Source organism: Lepidothrix coronata, unplaced genomic scaffold (genome assembly GCF_001604755.1).
Source record: "Lepidothrix coronata isolate B3197 unplaced genomic scaffold, Lepidothrix_coronata-1.0 Scaffold22, whole genome shotgun sequence".
In the NCBI taxonomy this organism is placed as follows: Eukaryota; Metazoa; Chordata; class Aves; order Passeriformes; family Pipridae; genus Lepidothrix; species Lepidothrix coronata.
The window spans coordinates 1,438,524-1,452,025 of NW_016690202.1; the positions used below are offsets into that span (position 1 = coordinate 1,438,524).

General features: G+C 37.3%; 1 protein-coding gene across 1 annotated transcript in view; it reads right to left on the reverse strand.

Annotated features, from left to right (window-relative positions):
• Window positions 1-13,502, reverse strand: part of JMY (junction mediating and regulatory protein, p53 cofactor) — a 67,467-nt gene that overhangs the window by 40,739 nt on the left and 13,226 nt on the right. The window contains exon 2 of the mRNA XM_017808084.1: window positions 6,286-6,459. Within this exon, the coding sequence (XP_017663573.1) occupies window positions 6,286-6,459 (174 nt within the window). The remainder of the gene's footprint in view (window positions 1-6,285; window positions 6,460-13,502) is intronic.

The window sequence follows — 13,502 nt, forward strand, 5'->3', positions numbered from 1 at the left end:
GTGCTGTTGCAGTCTGGTCAAGAGTGGTGATTGCAGTCTGGTTGAGGGTGGTGGTTGCAGTCTGGCTGAAAAGTGATGGTTGCAGTCCAGTCTGGTTGAAAAGTGGTGGTCTGCAGTTCGGTTGAGAGCAGTGATCTTCAGTCTTCCTCTAGATCCCACGAGTGGTTAAAAAAGTCCCAAGACTCCAAGATTATATATCCTCCAGTTCAGGCAGGAATGCCCAGTACCTCCCTCAGGGTGGGGGGTTCCTCAATGGGCGTGAGGACAGGAGCATCCTCCTACCTTGCAGGCCTCTTAACACCCAGTTTATAGCCTGAGGAGTCAGGCTCTATGTGCAGATGGTGTAAATGGTTCATTGATAACAGTTTCTGGGAAATGGCATGGAAGGCTATAGAATACACAGTTTTGGGTTACACCCATAATGATGAACTGGTCCCAGCTGTTCTAACTAGGACAAAGATTTATAGTTCCGATTGTAAACAGAGACTGCCATACAACCCTTCTGAAACAGTCTTTGAGACTATAAAGATGATCACAGCATAATTTAGCATTTTACATAAGTTTCTCAAACAAGAAAGCAATATTTTCAACAAATATTATTACCTTAATTTGCAAATCCAGCCATTTTGCATAAAATCAGATTTCTTTCAAACTCTACATGTTTTTCAAAAGCCAAGTTTAGTTAACTATTATTCCTAATGATGTGAGGACACATCTTGAACAACAAACAGACAAAAAGAAAGTTAAAAATTCTTTGAAGTCTTACAGTTTCTCCACCAAGTACTGCCTTGTGGGGTTTTTTACCAGACATTTTTCACCAACTGTTTGTCAGCAAGTCCCTAATTTGACTATTGGAAGGTGTGGTTCACAAAAGTGAGGGAATGAAATTGAGCTGAATGCCATGCAAATAATCTACATATTTTAATCAGTGCTCCTTTATTGTCTTCCAATATGTCTTCTGTAACTTTGTTTTCATGTTCTTCACTTCAAGACCATGATGCACTATAAAATACTATAATAGGCTTAAAAAAATGGACAGTTCACAAACCAGCTCACTAAGATACCAGTTATTCAACGGCCAATGATAAAAATGCGGATTTAGTAATACAGAATTGATCTGTTGGATGTATGGGAGCAATACTCCAAATTGAAGCACTGATATCCACTTCCTTCCCCAAACATCTTTAGCTGATTGTGAGACCTTTTAAAAGTATTCTCTATCTATTTTTTTAAGTAATTCTCACTGTTTTGCTAGTTATTCTCATCACTCGATTTCTTCTCCCTTTAATTTGTTTCATACTGTGAAAGTATTTTTAACCAAAATTTTACACGTTCAATACAACAAAAGTTATTTCTAAGTATTTAATTTTGCACAAATCAAAGTTAAATTAATTATAAAGTTCACTACTTCAATTTACCATCATGTATTAAACAAACAAAAAATTCACATACAGTTAGCCAGAGTTGTATTTTCAACTATACCAGAATATATGTAAAGGAACTTGAAAGGGAAGCACAACAAACTAATGAAGCATTCTAAAACTTTTAAAAACAGGATGTGATGAATTCTCAATGTATATCCTGCTCTAGTCTCTAATTTCCAGTGCTAGACCTCAACATTAAAGCATTCAAATTTCTTAAAACATCCCCACATTCAAGTGAATAATACGTCAGTAAAAATAATTATTAGGTATGCAATGAAGCTAAGAGTATGTTTAATATATTTAACATATGATAACATTTTAATACTCTCATTTCCTGGAGATGAACTGAGAGGTAATGGTGGCTGTAGTCTTCTACCTGTAAGAATGTATTATCAGTTCTCAGTTAAGCAACTCAGTGCATACGTCCAAGTGTTGCTGGCATCTACAAGTAGGTTGTGAAACAGTTTGCTACATTTATCTTTAGTCTAATACCAAGGACATTAAAAAAATATATGAAAAAAGAAAGTCTCCCACTGATTTCACCTTGAGTTTGATCAAACTCACTGCCTATTCATCATGACTATGGAGTACTGTCCACAGTTACAAGACCACAAGTAGCAAGGTAGTTTCTTTCTCTGTATGAAGACTGGCAAACACAACTGCACAGACATAAAAGGCTTTGGAGTTTTGCCCATGAAGCTATTCCTCTGAAATATTTTTTTTCTTTTCTAAATAACCAGATTTGGTATCCTTCATCAAAGAACACTTCATATGTTAAAGGACTTAAAGCTTGATCATATTAACCTGTCAGTAAGTACTATAGCCAAATGTCAACCACTAACCGGTGCCTCCCCTCCAAACTTTCGGAAGAACACTGCACTATATATGGAGGATCTAATAAAATTTAGATTAAACTTTCTGAAATCAAAGGCACCAGAACACAGGTACCTACTCTCCTTCTTCCAAATGTCAGAAGTATTTCACCTTTGTGTTTCCAGCTACTGATGCCTACTACCTCTCACTTTTCTGCTATGGACAGCAATGTGTGTTCTTCATGTGCAAAAAATTCATAAAATTTTACATGGGAATGATCTATTCTGATTAATGAAAAATTTGTGGGATTGTTTCCATATGATCCTGATAAAAATGTAAGTCCAAAATACAGCTGTGCTTGCAGTGTTCATCTCTTTCAAGAATGCATGGTATCTGGTAAGCATTCTGATATGCTTATCATAGAGGGAAGTCCCCCTCTAAGCAGCACTTACAAATATTAAGCATTCACACAAACAAAACTACATTTCTGATGCTGGAAGCCCAAACAAAAAGAAGCATATAATTACTGAACACACTGTTCTAGGGTCAGATGACTAGTCCATAATTCAGCAGAAACTGCAGCAGAAGTCAGTTTTCCAGAGTAACATTTCATTTCATAATAAACCATCCTTTTCTCCTTCCATGATCTTACACCTTTTAAATTATGTTTTCCAAATCCAGAAATATTTAAGTACTTGACAATAGACCTTTTGACTCCTCACATATACTAAATGTTCTATCCTTTACACTGAATGATACAAAATACACCTGAAACATATGATCAAGTTAAAATATTAAACCAAAAGAAGATTCTATCTTGTCTATAATGGACAAAACCAGTCTACATTTCCAAACTTCTACATGTTTTAACTTTGTTATGATCTTCCATTCTGGGTTGTTTTGTTTGTGGTTTGTTGTTTGGTGAGGGTTTTGTCCAAAGAAGGAATCTGCATACAATACATCTGTCCTACTCTAATAAGCCTCCACTGATCAGACAGAACTTAGTGCTTCTTTCTCCCTTGTCACCTGTACGTTTGTCTCTTGCTTAAATTTCACAGCAACAGCAAAAATTTAACACTCAGATGATACATATTTCAATTTTTCTATCGTGCTCCAAAAGGAGAAAACACAAAACACTCTTCTCAAAGGTTACAGACAACACAAATAATTTCTTTCTAAACTCACTGTGAAAACTGACAAAATGAAACTGATTAAAAGTTAAAACTTCCCAAATTCATAAAAAACCCCAAAAGCCAAACCAAACTAAAACAACTTCCCCACAAATCAAAACCAGATACCTAATACAGAAAACATCTAAAATGTTAAAGCCTGCCAGAAAACATATGTAGAAAATTAATATAAACCATTTCATGCACAAGTTCTATTCATAAAGCAATTCTTCAACCCTAGCTATACAGCGTAACATGTATTTTGTCATCACAGATACAAGTACTGCTTTCTCTCAAACAATGAAACAAAAAACAAGAGACAGCATTTTTCTCTACCACATAATATAGATGAATGAAAATGACCAAGTTTTTTAACTCAAAAATTCCCAAGTCAAGAAGAGAACATAAATTACATTAGGTATGACTATGTACAACTAAAATAATCAACCACAGAACAAAGTTCTTACTCTTTCAGGAAAAATATGAAATTAGGTATTTAAAACTGCAGTTAAAGAGATCACTGAGGTTTAAAACACAAAACAAAACAACTCAATCCATATTTCCTACTCATTGTAATATTTACGTTTTCTTATTTGACAAAAGAACAAAAAAAATCATCTTTTCCTCTTGTGGCAGTTTGAGCCACATTAGAAATCTAAAATCCAATTTCCAGGCTTCCCCACCCCTTCCCACAATTTATCTCAACACCCAAGAGAAAACTTTCAGGCCAGAGGCTTCTATAGGGGAAAGCGGAAGTATTTACATTTTATTTACACAAAATAAATACTATACAAACTAAAAGCAACTATATATATATATATATATATTATTACTCTTCTATCAGTCCCTTCGAAGCTTCTCCTTTTAACTTTAGTCCAGGAAAAGCCTTTTCAGGTTGATAAGTAACCACTCTCCCTCGTGGGAGTGTTCGGGGCCCTGAACGCTCCCCCCTCATCAAGCTCCAGCTGTTTGTGGAAGTCCTTCCTTACTCACAAAGTCCAAGAAGGTAGCTCTAAGTCCTTTCTCCTTGGTCCTGTGTAATTTCGGCTGTGTGATCTCTCCCTCTCGGTCTTATACCTCGGTTCTGTAGGCTGCTGTAATGTAGCTTATCAATGTACGCATCCTCCAAGTCAGTTTTCAGCTGCCCCGGTCAAACTTCGGCAGGACAACTCCCAAGCCTCTCTCTCTCTGGCCCATCTCCAATTTCGCCTGGGGTTCTTTTCCCTAGCACCGAGCTGCTTCATTATCAGCCCATCCACTTGGCTCTGCTCCAATGCTGAGCCTTGCACCACTCCCACTAAACAGTGAGAGGGAAAAACAGCCCCTTTCTGCAGCCTGGCTGCAAAGTAGGGGGAAAAGAAGAAGAAGGCCTGGCTGCAAGGCCTGCCTCTCTCTCTCTCTCACTTACCAGTTGTTTGTGAGTCACATACCTCACAAACATACACTCACTCCAGTGCTGTCTCTAACGCTGGCCTAGGTAGAGCTGGGGGGCGGCAGTGCTCCCCTCTCTCCCTTGGAGGGGGGAAGAAGGAGCCCAGCCACCCCCTGGCCTTCTACACCTACACGCAGCAGACACCAATAGCAGAACTGCCCACAGCTTCTGGTGCTGTGTATATATGATTTTGAGCAGAAGCGAACAAGACAAGTGGTGACTGGCCCTCCAGGGAACACTGCCCTGGCACCCAATCACCTCTGAGCCCCTGACTCTCGGAGTGGGGGGCCAATCTTAACCCATGACACCTCTGCTACAAATTCAAATAAAATGGGAATTATTTCACTGTGCTCTGAAGAAAGCTTTTTAATAAGTGAAGTATTCATAATCTTCAACTGTGTAATACATCTGAAAAAATATTCATGCCAATTCTCTGTGCAGCAATACTTAACTTTTGGGACAAAAAAAGCACTCTTTGTTCAAATATTATCTCATTATAACACCGAGTTCGTTTCATATTGCTGAGCTTTCTGAAAAGTTACTTTAGGCACATAGCAATATGTCAAAATAAAACTAGTTTGGGAATCATAAATCCTTTTGCCTCCCTCCCTCATTCTATACTCAAAACCAGAGAGAAACACTATTTTTAAGTTGAAACCAGTAATGTTAGCTAACTGAACAAGGCGTCAAGCTGAGATAAAATGTCATTTGCAACACAGATTAAATGAAACAAACCATTTTAGCTTAGAATCAGAAGGCTGCAGTCTTAACAATCTGCATAGGAATTAATAATTTTATCAAAAGTACTTCCAAGATGCAATAAAGATAAATTTGTTAATTTTGGTTAAGTATTCAAGATTAGAATTATTTTTAAACAAAATAAGCATACCCATTCTTAAACAGTTTTACCAAAATGCAGTATTCTTCAGGTGGTTACGCTTCTTTAGCTCTTAGGAAAATATACCTTTGAAGTGTTACAATGAATTATACACTTGGAAAATCGTTCCATGTTTCAGTGTTTCATAATATCAGATAAAAAGCTACTGAATTCCCACAGTTTATCAGATTATTTTAGAAAACTAAAATGAAAAGTAACTTCCTATGCAATCTTTTAGAAGAATTAACAATAGTATATATACTGCACGTCTCTTTCTACTTGATGTATTAGTCAATATTCCCAATAACCACAAAAGTTTAAGTTTGACCTATTTAGTTCAGCCACACATTTGAACAGTAGAAGACAGTAAGATAAACAGATGGTGGTTAGCTACATATGTCAGATGTTCTCACTCTTCAAAAGCACTCATCTAAGTGGAGAACCCAGAAACAGAGGGTCAACACCAAGTGGAAAAAACACACCTTCATATACTGCATAATAAAACCAGTAAATAGCAACTAAAAAGCAGGATTTCCCAACTAATAGGAAGCTCAGTTACCTTTACCATACCTTTATTTGTTGTCTTCTAAGCATCGCAAGTTCCCTCATATCACGGAATGGTTGTAGTAAGTACTGGTAGAGCTCTGTGGTAGCTTCTGCAAGACTACTGTAGGCTTCATCTTCCATTTGGTACAGTTCAAGCAGCTCTACCATACTTTCTGTATTCTTATGTTTTTCGAGCAGCTGTAGAGAAAGTACCAGTTTTAGTGAAAATATTCAAGCATTCCTGATAAAAGTGACAGTAATTTAAAAAACATTTTTTAGTCTATGATCTTGTATCATCTTCCCATTCCCACAAAATCATCAGACAAGCAAACAGAAAAAAGTCTTAGTCCCCAGTGCACATCTTCAGTTTAGACAGTCAAGTATGAGCATGTCTCTGATAACCTTAACTGAGAATGTGCAGCACTCCTACTGATTGTTTTGTTTTGAAAAATTTCTGGAAGGTAATGAACATGAGCACAAAGACAGCACAAAAAGCAACTCAGTAAAGAAATCTATAATGCAGTAATCAGGTATGCTACTTCACATATTTCCCACTACTGGGTATCAGAGTTGAGGGAAAAGGAGTGATAGGAAAGGAGACAAAAAAAAGTTGCATTTTGAACTTTTAACAGTTTTGGGGTTTTTTGGTGTTTAGGTTTTAGGGTTTTTTTTCCCAGTCTGCTCTTTGGACTCACACAGCCCCATTACATCAGTGTGGCCTCAGCCACAGAGAGGAATCTATATGAAACAGAACACTGATCTGCATTTTGGCTAATTTTGTCTTCCAGCTTATGATTCCAGTTTTGACTTCCTAGACAGCACGAGGATTTAATTAGATTTATTTTTTTTTAAAAAAGGAAATTATCTAAGCCTTATAATCTTTAAAAAATACTTAGATGTTAGTATAAAAATGCTTTAATTCATATAAAAACCCCATAACATTGAAGTCTATTCCTTTCTTTAGTTCTTATGAAGGATAAAATTCATCTGTTTTTACAAATTTGCTACAATGTATGTTTTTTATTTTATATCCTTGCTTTGCATCTATTTTGAGCATTTGCCTGGGCAGACCTCACATGCTGCTGGAAATCTTTCACCATTTCTACAAAAAAAAATATTCAGGCTGTTTAATAAAAACTAATCTCATACAGACATGTGGAGTACTTGATGTATTTACAAAGACAAGATTATCTGCAATTAATTCCCCTCTTACATAATTTTTCCAAGTCAAAGTTGCTTGTCCTTTATATTATCATCTCAAAAGCATACATTCATAGTCCAAGTTTATTTAAACTTAACATAGATTAGGAACACTATAGAATAAGCAATCCTATCTTCTATCTATTCATTCAAGTTGAATGCCAAGCCTATGTGAAATACTCTCTGCATAGTGAACTGCATCAAATGTTATAACTGAAACATCAGAGAGACAGAACTGCAGATTAGAAATGGAAGCTCTGGTCAACAGGCCTCTGATATCTGGTTCATTTATATCCTAGGACAGTGAAGAAAAGTCTTAATTACCTTACTGTCTATTCAGCTTGCTCCATTACTTTTATATTACTACACTGTGTTTCAGTTACCAGATTGGGCAAGAAAAATATCTTCCTTCATAATGCAAAGTTTGTTTCAGAAAATCTCTAACTCCACCTGGCCTTCCTTTGAAGCACTAAACATCAGTCAAGACTAGAGAGAGGATGCAGAGATGCTCATAGTAGCTTTATTTATATGTTCAGCATTAAAATAATGGTCACATGACAAGACAGGCAGAGCTTTCCCTCATTAAGGCTTAACGGAGAAGCAAGGTCTGGGAGAGATGGTGTAGAACAGATGTGAAATTCCTCATAAGCAGGAGACAAACAGTTGTGTTTCCTAAACAATTTCACATAGGGAACTGTTGCTATTGCAAGTCATTTGTTATGCCCTCCTACTCTGCCAGTACCATGTAGTATTTTGTAGCATTTGACTTCTCCCTGAGAACACTACCACTGGGTAATGGTTTGTGGCTTGCATAAAACTGATATTTTATGAACTTTCAGGATTAGACACACATAACATAACCTGAAACTTCAGGAACAGAAGTCATCCAACATGCTTTTGGATTCAAGGACTAAGTCTCTATGGATTTCATACATTGTTCGAGCCCACTAGTTGTTTTAACCATCTAGTCTAAGAAGTCACCATCTACCTCAGCTCCTCTTTCTTGTGGCTAGTCCCTAAACCCAGAGCTGTCATACTCCAGCTTTCCCCCAGCACTATCAGAAAAACCTCCTGGAGACCCAAAGCTGAAGTTATCCCTCTGCCAAGCTACTGAAAAACTAAATCTTTCTTCTCAAGCCATTCATTGCAAGAAGGGTCTCTATTATTAGTAGCAACTCAACCAGCACACTATCATATTAATTTCCTTTCAGTTGCTTACGCTATTAGTATCTTACTATTAAAGAAATTTACAGCTTTGTTTCATTGTGAAACCCTACCACTCTACTAGGATGCAAATTCTAGAGGGCAACAAAACCCTACAAATGGAGAAAATTTAATCACCATTTAAAGGAGAGTCTTGAGTAAATTCACTCCAGGAACAGAACAATACAATGTAGGGAGTTTTTTGTTGTTGTTGTTCATAGACCATTCTTAAGGCCTATTTAATAGTTCTGATATTTTGGAAGATGGGGACAACTTTTCAGAAGCTGGAGTAAAAGTGTCAAGAAATGAAGGACCTTAACAATTTTATGACTATCAGTATAGTACAGAGACATCTTAGGGACACTAAAAGCTAGTAGATACTTATAATTAGTTGGAGTAGATACTTATAATTAGTTGGCTGTTCAGCAAAAATAACGTCCATCACTGGAAACAGTAGGGATAAAGCAATGAACTATCAATACATTTCTGTGCATATAAAAGGTAAGTAAATGGGCATAACTTCAGTTCTATTTGGTCTATTGATGGGGTTACTCCAATCCTAAATCCAATCCTAAGTCTCAGTCCTTCAGAAATACCAAACCCTCAATTAAAAAAAATACCAAAAAACTCAAAAAAACACTAAACAGAAGGTCATTCATATAGAACTACATCTATCTATCTATACACACACACACACACACACACACATATATATTCTTAAACTACTAACACAAGGTAAGCTTCTCTTCCCTAAGGCAATGACACGTGCAGAATCTATTTCCTTGTTACTAATGAAGACTTTCTGAATGAAAATGGTGATGAAATTTCATTTAATCTGCAGTTGCCAAAAAGGACATAATGAAACATGAAAACTTATTTTGAAACCAAGAGTATCATCTAATTTGGTTTGGTGCAAAGACCAATGAGCTGTTGTACAGGGATACTCTTCAAAACAGGTAGGAAGGTTACCAACTTGAGAGTACTCATGACATACAGCCCCATTACACCCATCTCTATTAACATCTTCTTCAGGCTTTTTCAATGTTTTCATGAAAAACATCTGGACATTGATCCTGAATACTGTGTTCAGTATTTTGTTCAGAGTTTTGGGCCCCTCACTACAAGAAAGACATTGAGGTGAAGGAGCAAGTCCAGAGAAGGGCAGCTCCAAGGCAGCTCTGGAGAAGGAGCTGGTGAACTGTCTAGAGAGTAAGTCTTACGAAGCTAGCCTAAATGATCCAAAATATGTGAATGTTTTTGGTTAAAAACTGCTGCTCACCCTACCAGCTACCAGGTGAGTAGGAAGCAGAAGCAGGTAAACTCTTAAGTGCAATGTGTTGCCTACTTTTCTTTCTCTAAGAGAGATGGAGGTAAAGACCTACCAAAAATAAACAGGATTGCTACATACAGCACTTCTCAAAATGGTATGATAGCTAACTTACAACCTCACTTGAAAAGGTGTATTTTCCTTTCAGCAAATATCCAATCTTCCAATGCTGAGTAGATCATCCTCCTGGGGAAGTTCACCTGAACTATATGAACTAACTATAAATATCAACTAAGTTTATTAAACAAAGGGAAATAGATGGTATAGCTACTACAGCACTTGGAAATACCATTGTCAGCCCAATACAATAATCTTCCCTATGTTACGATCTTGCCTAATGCAGGCAGGAGTTGCTTGTGGATTGTCCTAACAAAGTACTTACTTAATTTTTATTTTTTAATGGCCAGTCTTCGCGAGCGAAGATTTGGGAAAGGTCATTAACCCTTCGAGCCTGCACAGTGGATTTTTTAGGTGAGACACAGTGTGCGCTGAACTGAGCCCACCCTTTAATCCTGAGGTTCATCTGCCGGGGCCAAGCAAGCTTGGACAGTGGCAGTGAGGGCCCCAGAACGTAGGTTTGTTTAGAGTGACCTTCTCTTAGATGGATTGCCTTACAGGGCTGACGAGCTCCATCTGCCCGGGGGGCCGGGAATCGAACCCGGGTCCCAGCGGTGAGAGTCCTGCACCCTAACCACTAGACCACCAGAGTACTACTCCTTCACTAAATGTACAGTTTGTCTTACTGGTGTTTGGTTTTTTGTACTAGAGGTTGCAGTCAGGTGGAGGTCAGCGTCTTCTCCCAAGTAACAAGCGACAGGGCAAGAGGAAATTACGTCAAGTTGTGTCAGATTAAGACTGGATAATTTCTTCATGGAAAACGTTGTCAAGCATTGGAACACGTTGCCCAGGGAATTGGCTGAGTCACCATCCCTGGGGGTAATTAAAAGAAGTACACATGTGGCACTTAGGGACATGGTTTAGTGGTGGTCTTGACAGTGCTACATTAATGGTTGGACTTGGTGATCTTAAAGGTCCTCTCCGACCTAAATGTTTCTATATGCACAGTTTAAAGGAATACAGAGCTATTCTCTCATTTTTTGGAACTGATGTGATTACCAATCACCTAGTCTTCACCAACACAGTGTGGTATGAACAGAAGACTGATAGGTACTTCTAGACAGAGCCTTGTAAGCCTGATGAAGAGTCCAGGCTGCTTTACTGCCACGAATCTGAAAGGGGCAGTGACGTGGGAAGTAGATGGTGCAAAACTGGCTACATACAGCAACTCCCATTATATACACAATCTGATGGAAGCCTTCCTGTTCTGGATCAAAGTCAGCTGAAGCATTTTTTAGCTGGCTGACATCCAGACAGTATTCAGACTACTAGATAACCATAATGCTGGGACTAGCACAGAATCCACTGAATTAATAAGGTCTTAGGGCAAACCAGGCCCTCCACAGACTCACAAGTAGTTTGATTCTATACGTTCCAATTTTCAGACAGGCAGTATCTCAATGAGTACCTAGCCAAATGTCTAGACCAATCTGGTTAGTTAAAACCATGCAGTTTTCAAGGTGTTAGCAAAAAATACATGAAAAATTTTGTTCATGTTCTATGCCCCAGTGAAGACTAGTTCTCAGCACATTCAGTGTAACTGCTCATTTACTTCAAGTCATAGTACGAATCTTTGACTTTCACAATTTTTAAATTATATTAAAGCAGTGGGTGGAGGAGAGTAGACTAACATCCTGACTAGTACAGGCCTGACTAGTGCTATACCCACTGAATACTGCATTTATTTTAAGAATCACGTTTCACAAATGTTATATTGTTCACAACTAAATGAATCCATGTATTTTAGACAACTAGTATGCAGATACACTCTAACCAGCAGGAAACCCTTTTTCTTCCTCTAATTTAACAGCACATATATTTGAACCATATAACAAAGGTTATTTCTTCTTTCGGTATTTTTTTAAAAATATTTTGTCCATAAAGCTTTAAAAGCTCTACAGCAGAAAGTATAACTATGTGCAAGTTGACCTCAGCTGGGAGCATAATCCAAAGCCTGACTTAATCGATGAAGAATCAAGTCTTAAATTTCCTTTGCTATTACTCCCAAAACTTTCACTGTTATTCCTATTTTATTTTGTGCATTTTATAAAAATATTGCAATATGACACATACCCATTTTTAGATAAAATCAGCAATAAAGATCTTCGTAAGCTTCTTCACACTTTTGGAATAATAGTAACTACAGAACACCCTATTTTCCTATGAATTTAGATTCTTGGAAGCCTGACAGTATTATTTGCCATTTCCAGGGAGAATTCTAAAGATTTTTAACTGAAGCAGCATATTCAGTATCACAGGTAAAAAACCCTACATATAGCTGTTGTCAGAGAAAAGTACAGTACTGCAGACAGAACAGTTTTTAGATACTCCATCCTTCACCCAGAACAGCAGTCCTAAGAGTAAAATACCAAACCCTCCTGCTGATACACTTGCAATAGTCCATAATGAGCTTCAGATGAGTTATAAAGTAAAGCTACAGAGCACATAAAATCTGTAGGCAGAATTTTAGCAACTGAACTTAGACTGCAATTTTTTTGCATCAGAACGTGCTTAGAACTGCTTCTCTTTTTAAGCTATCTTTAAACAAACAAAAGAAATTATTGTTAAAAGCAAATACACTCTCATATGTCCTGGCAATGAGCAGGAGTCTTAACTACATGAAATCTTTACTATAGGCAAACTGCTTTTCTCTCTCTTACACACATGGTCCTGTACTTTAATGTCACAAATTACTGTTAGGTTTTGGATGTCCTTTCCAAGACATTCAGCTTTCTGTTTGCATGACTGCACTGCCGTCAACAATCCTTACCTCTGCAGTATAAAAAGACCACTTGGACTACTGTAGCAGTAACAGACCAAAACCTGACTCTCCAGCACATATCTAAAGTATATTTTACTGCTGGGGCAGAAATCATCAAAGAGAATACAAAATATGGATACAGAAGGCAGAGCGGGGAAATGACATAAATAAATTAGATAATATTGACTAGCATGAGAAGTACTTGAACCAGCGCTACAATTGTCTCACCTGTTAAGATTAAAAAAGATATAAAGAATTTAATTCCATATTAACTTATTTGGAAACAGCACAGCAATCGAACACCAATTAAGTGGACAAAAAGCCCAATTTTTTTCAAAGAGACTTCTGAAAACAGGGAATTGGAAGTGTACACTGATGCACCACCAAGGTTATTGTCTAGATTTGGGGGGAGTTTTCTAAATGGCTGTTAAAGCAAAACAGAGCTAATTCAATAATCAAACCAAATGCACACATAAACACACATAACAAGTTCAAAGTCTGCAGTTATTCTAAGAAATAAACAGCAAACACACATGCACACAAAACAAAACCCAGCAAAGATACTGGAAAGCAAAAGACAGGGTGTTTAAAACACAAGAAATAAGAACAATTCCATAAAATGTGTCTTCTAAG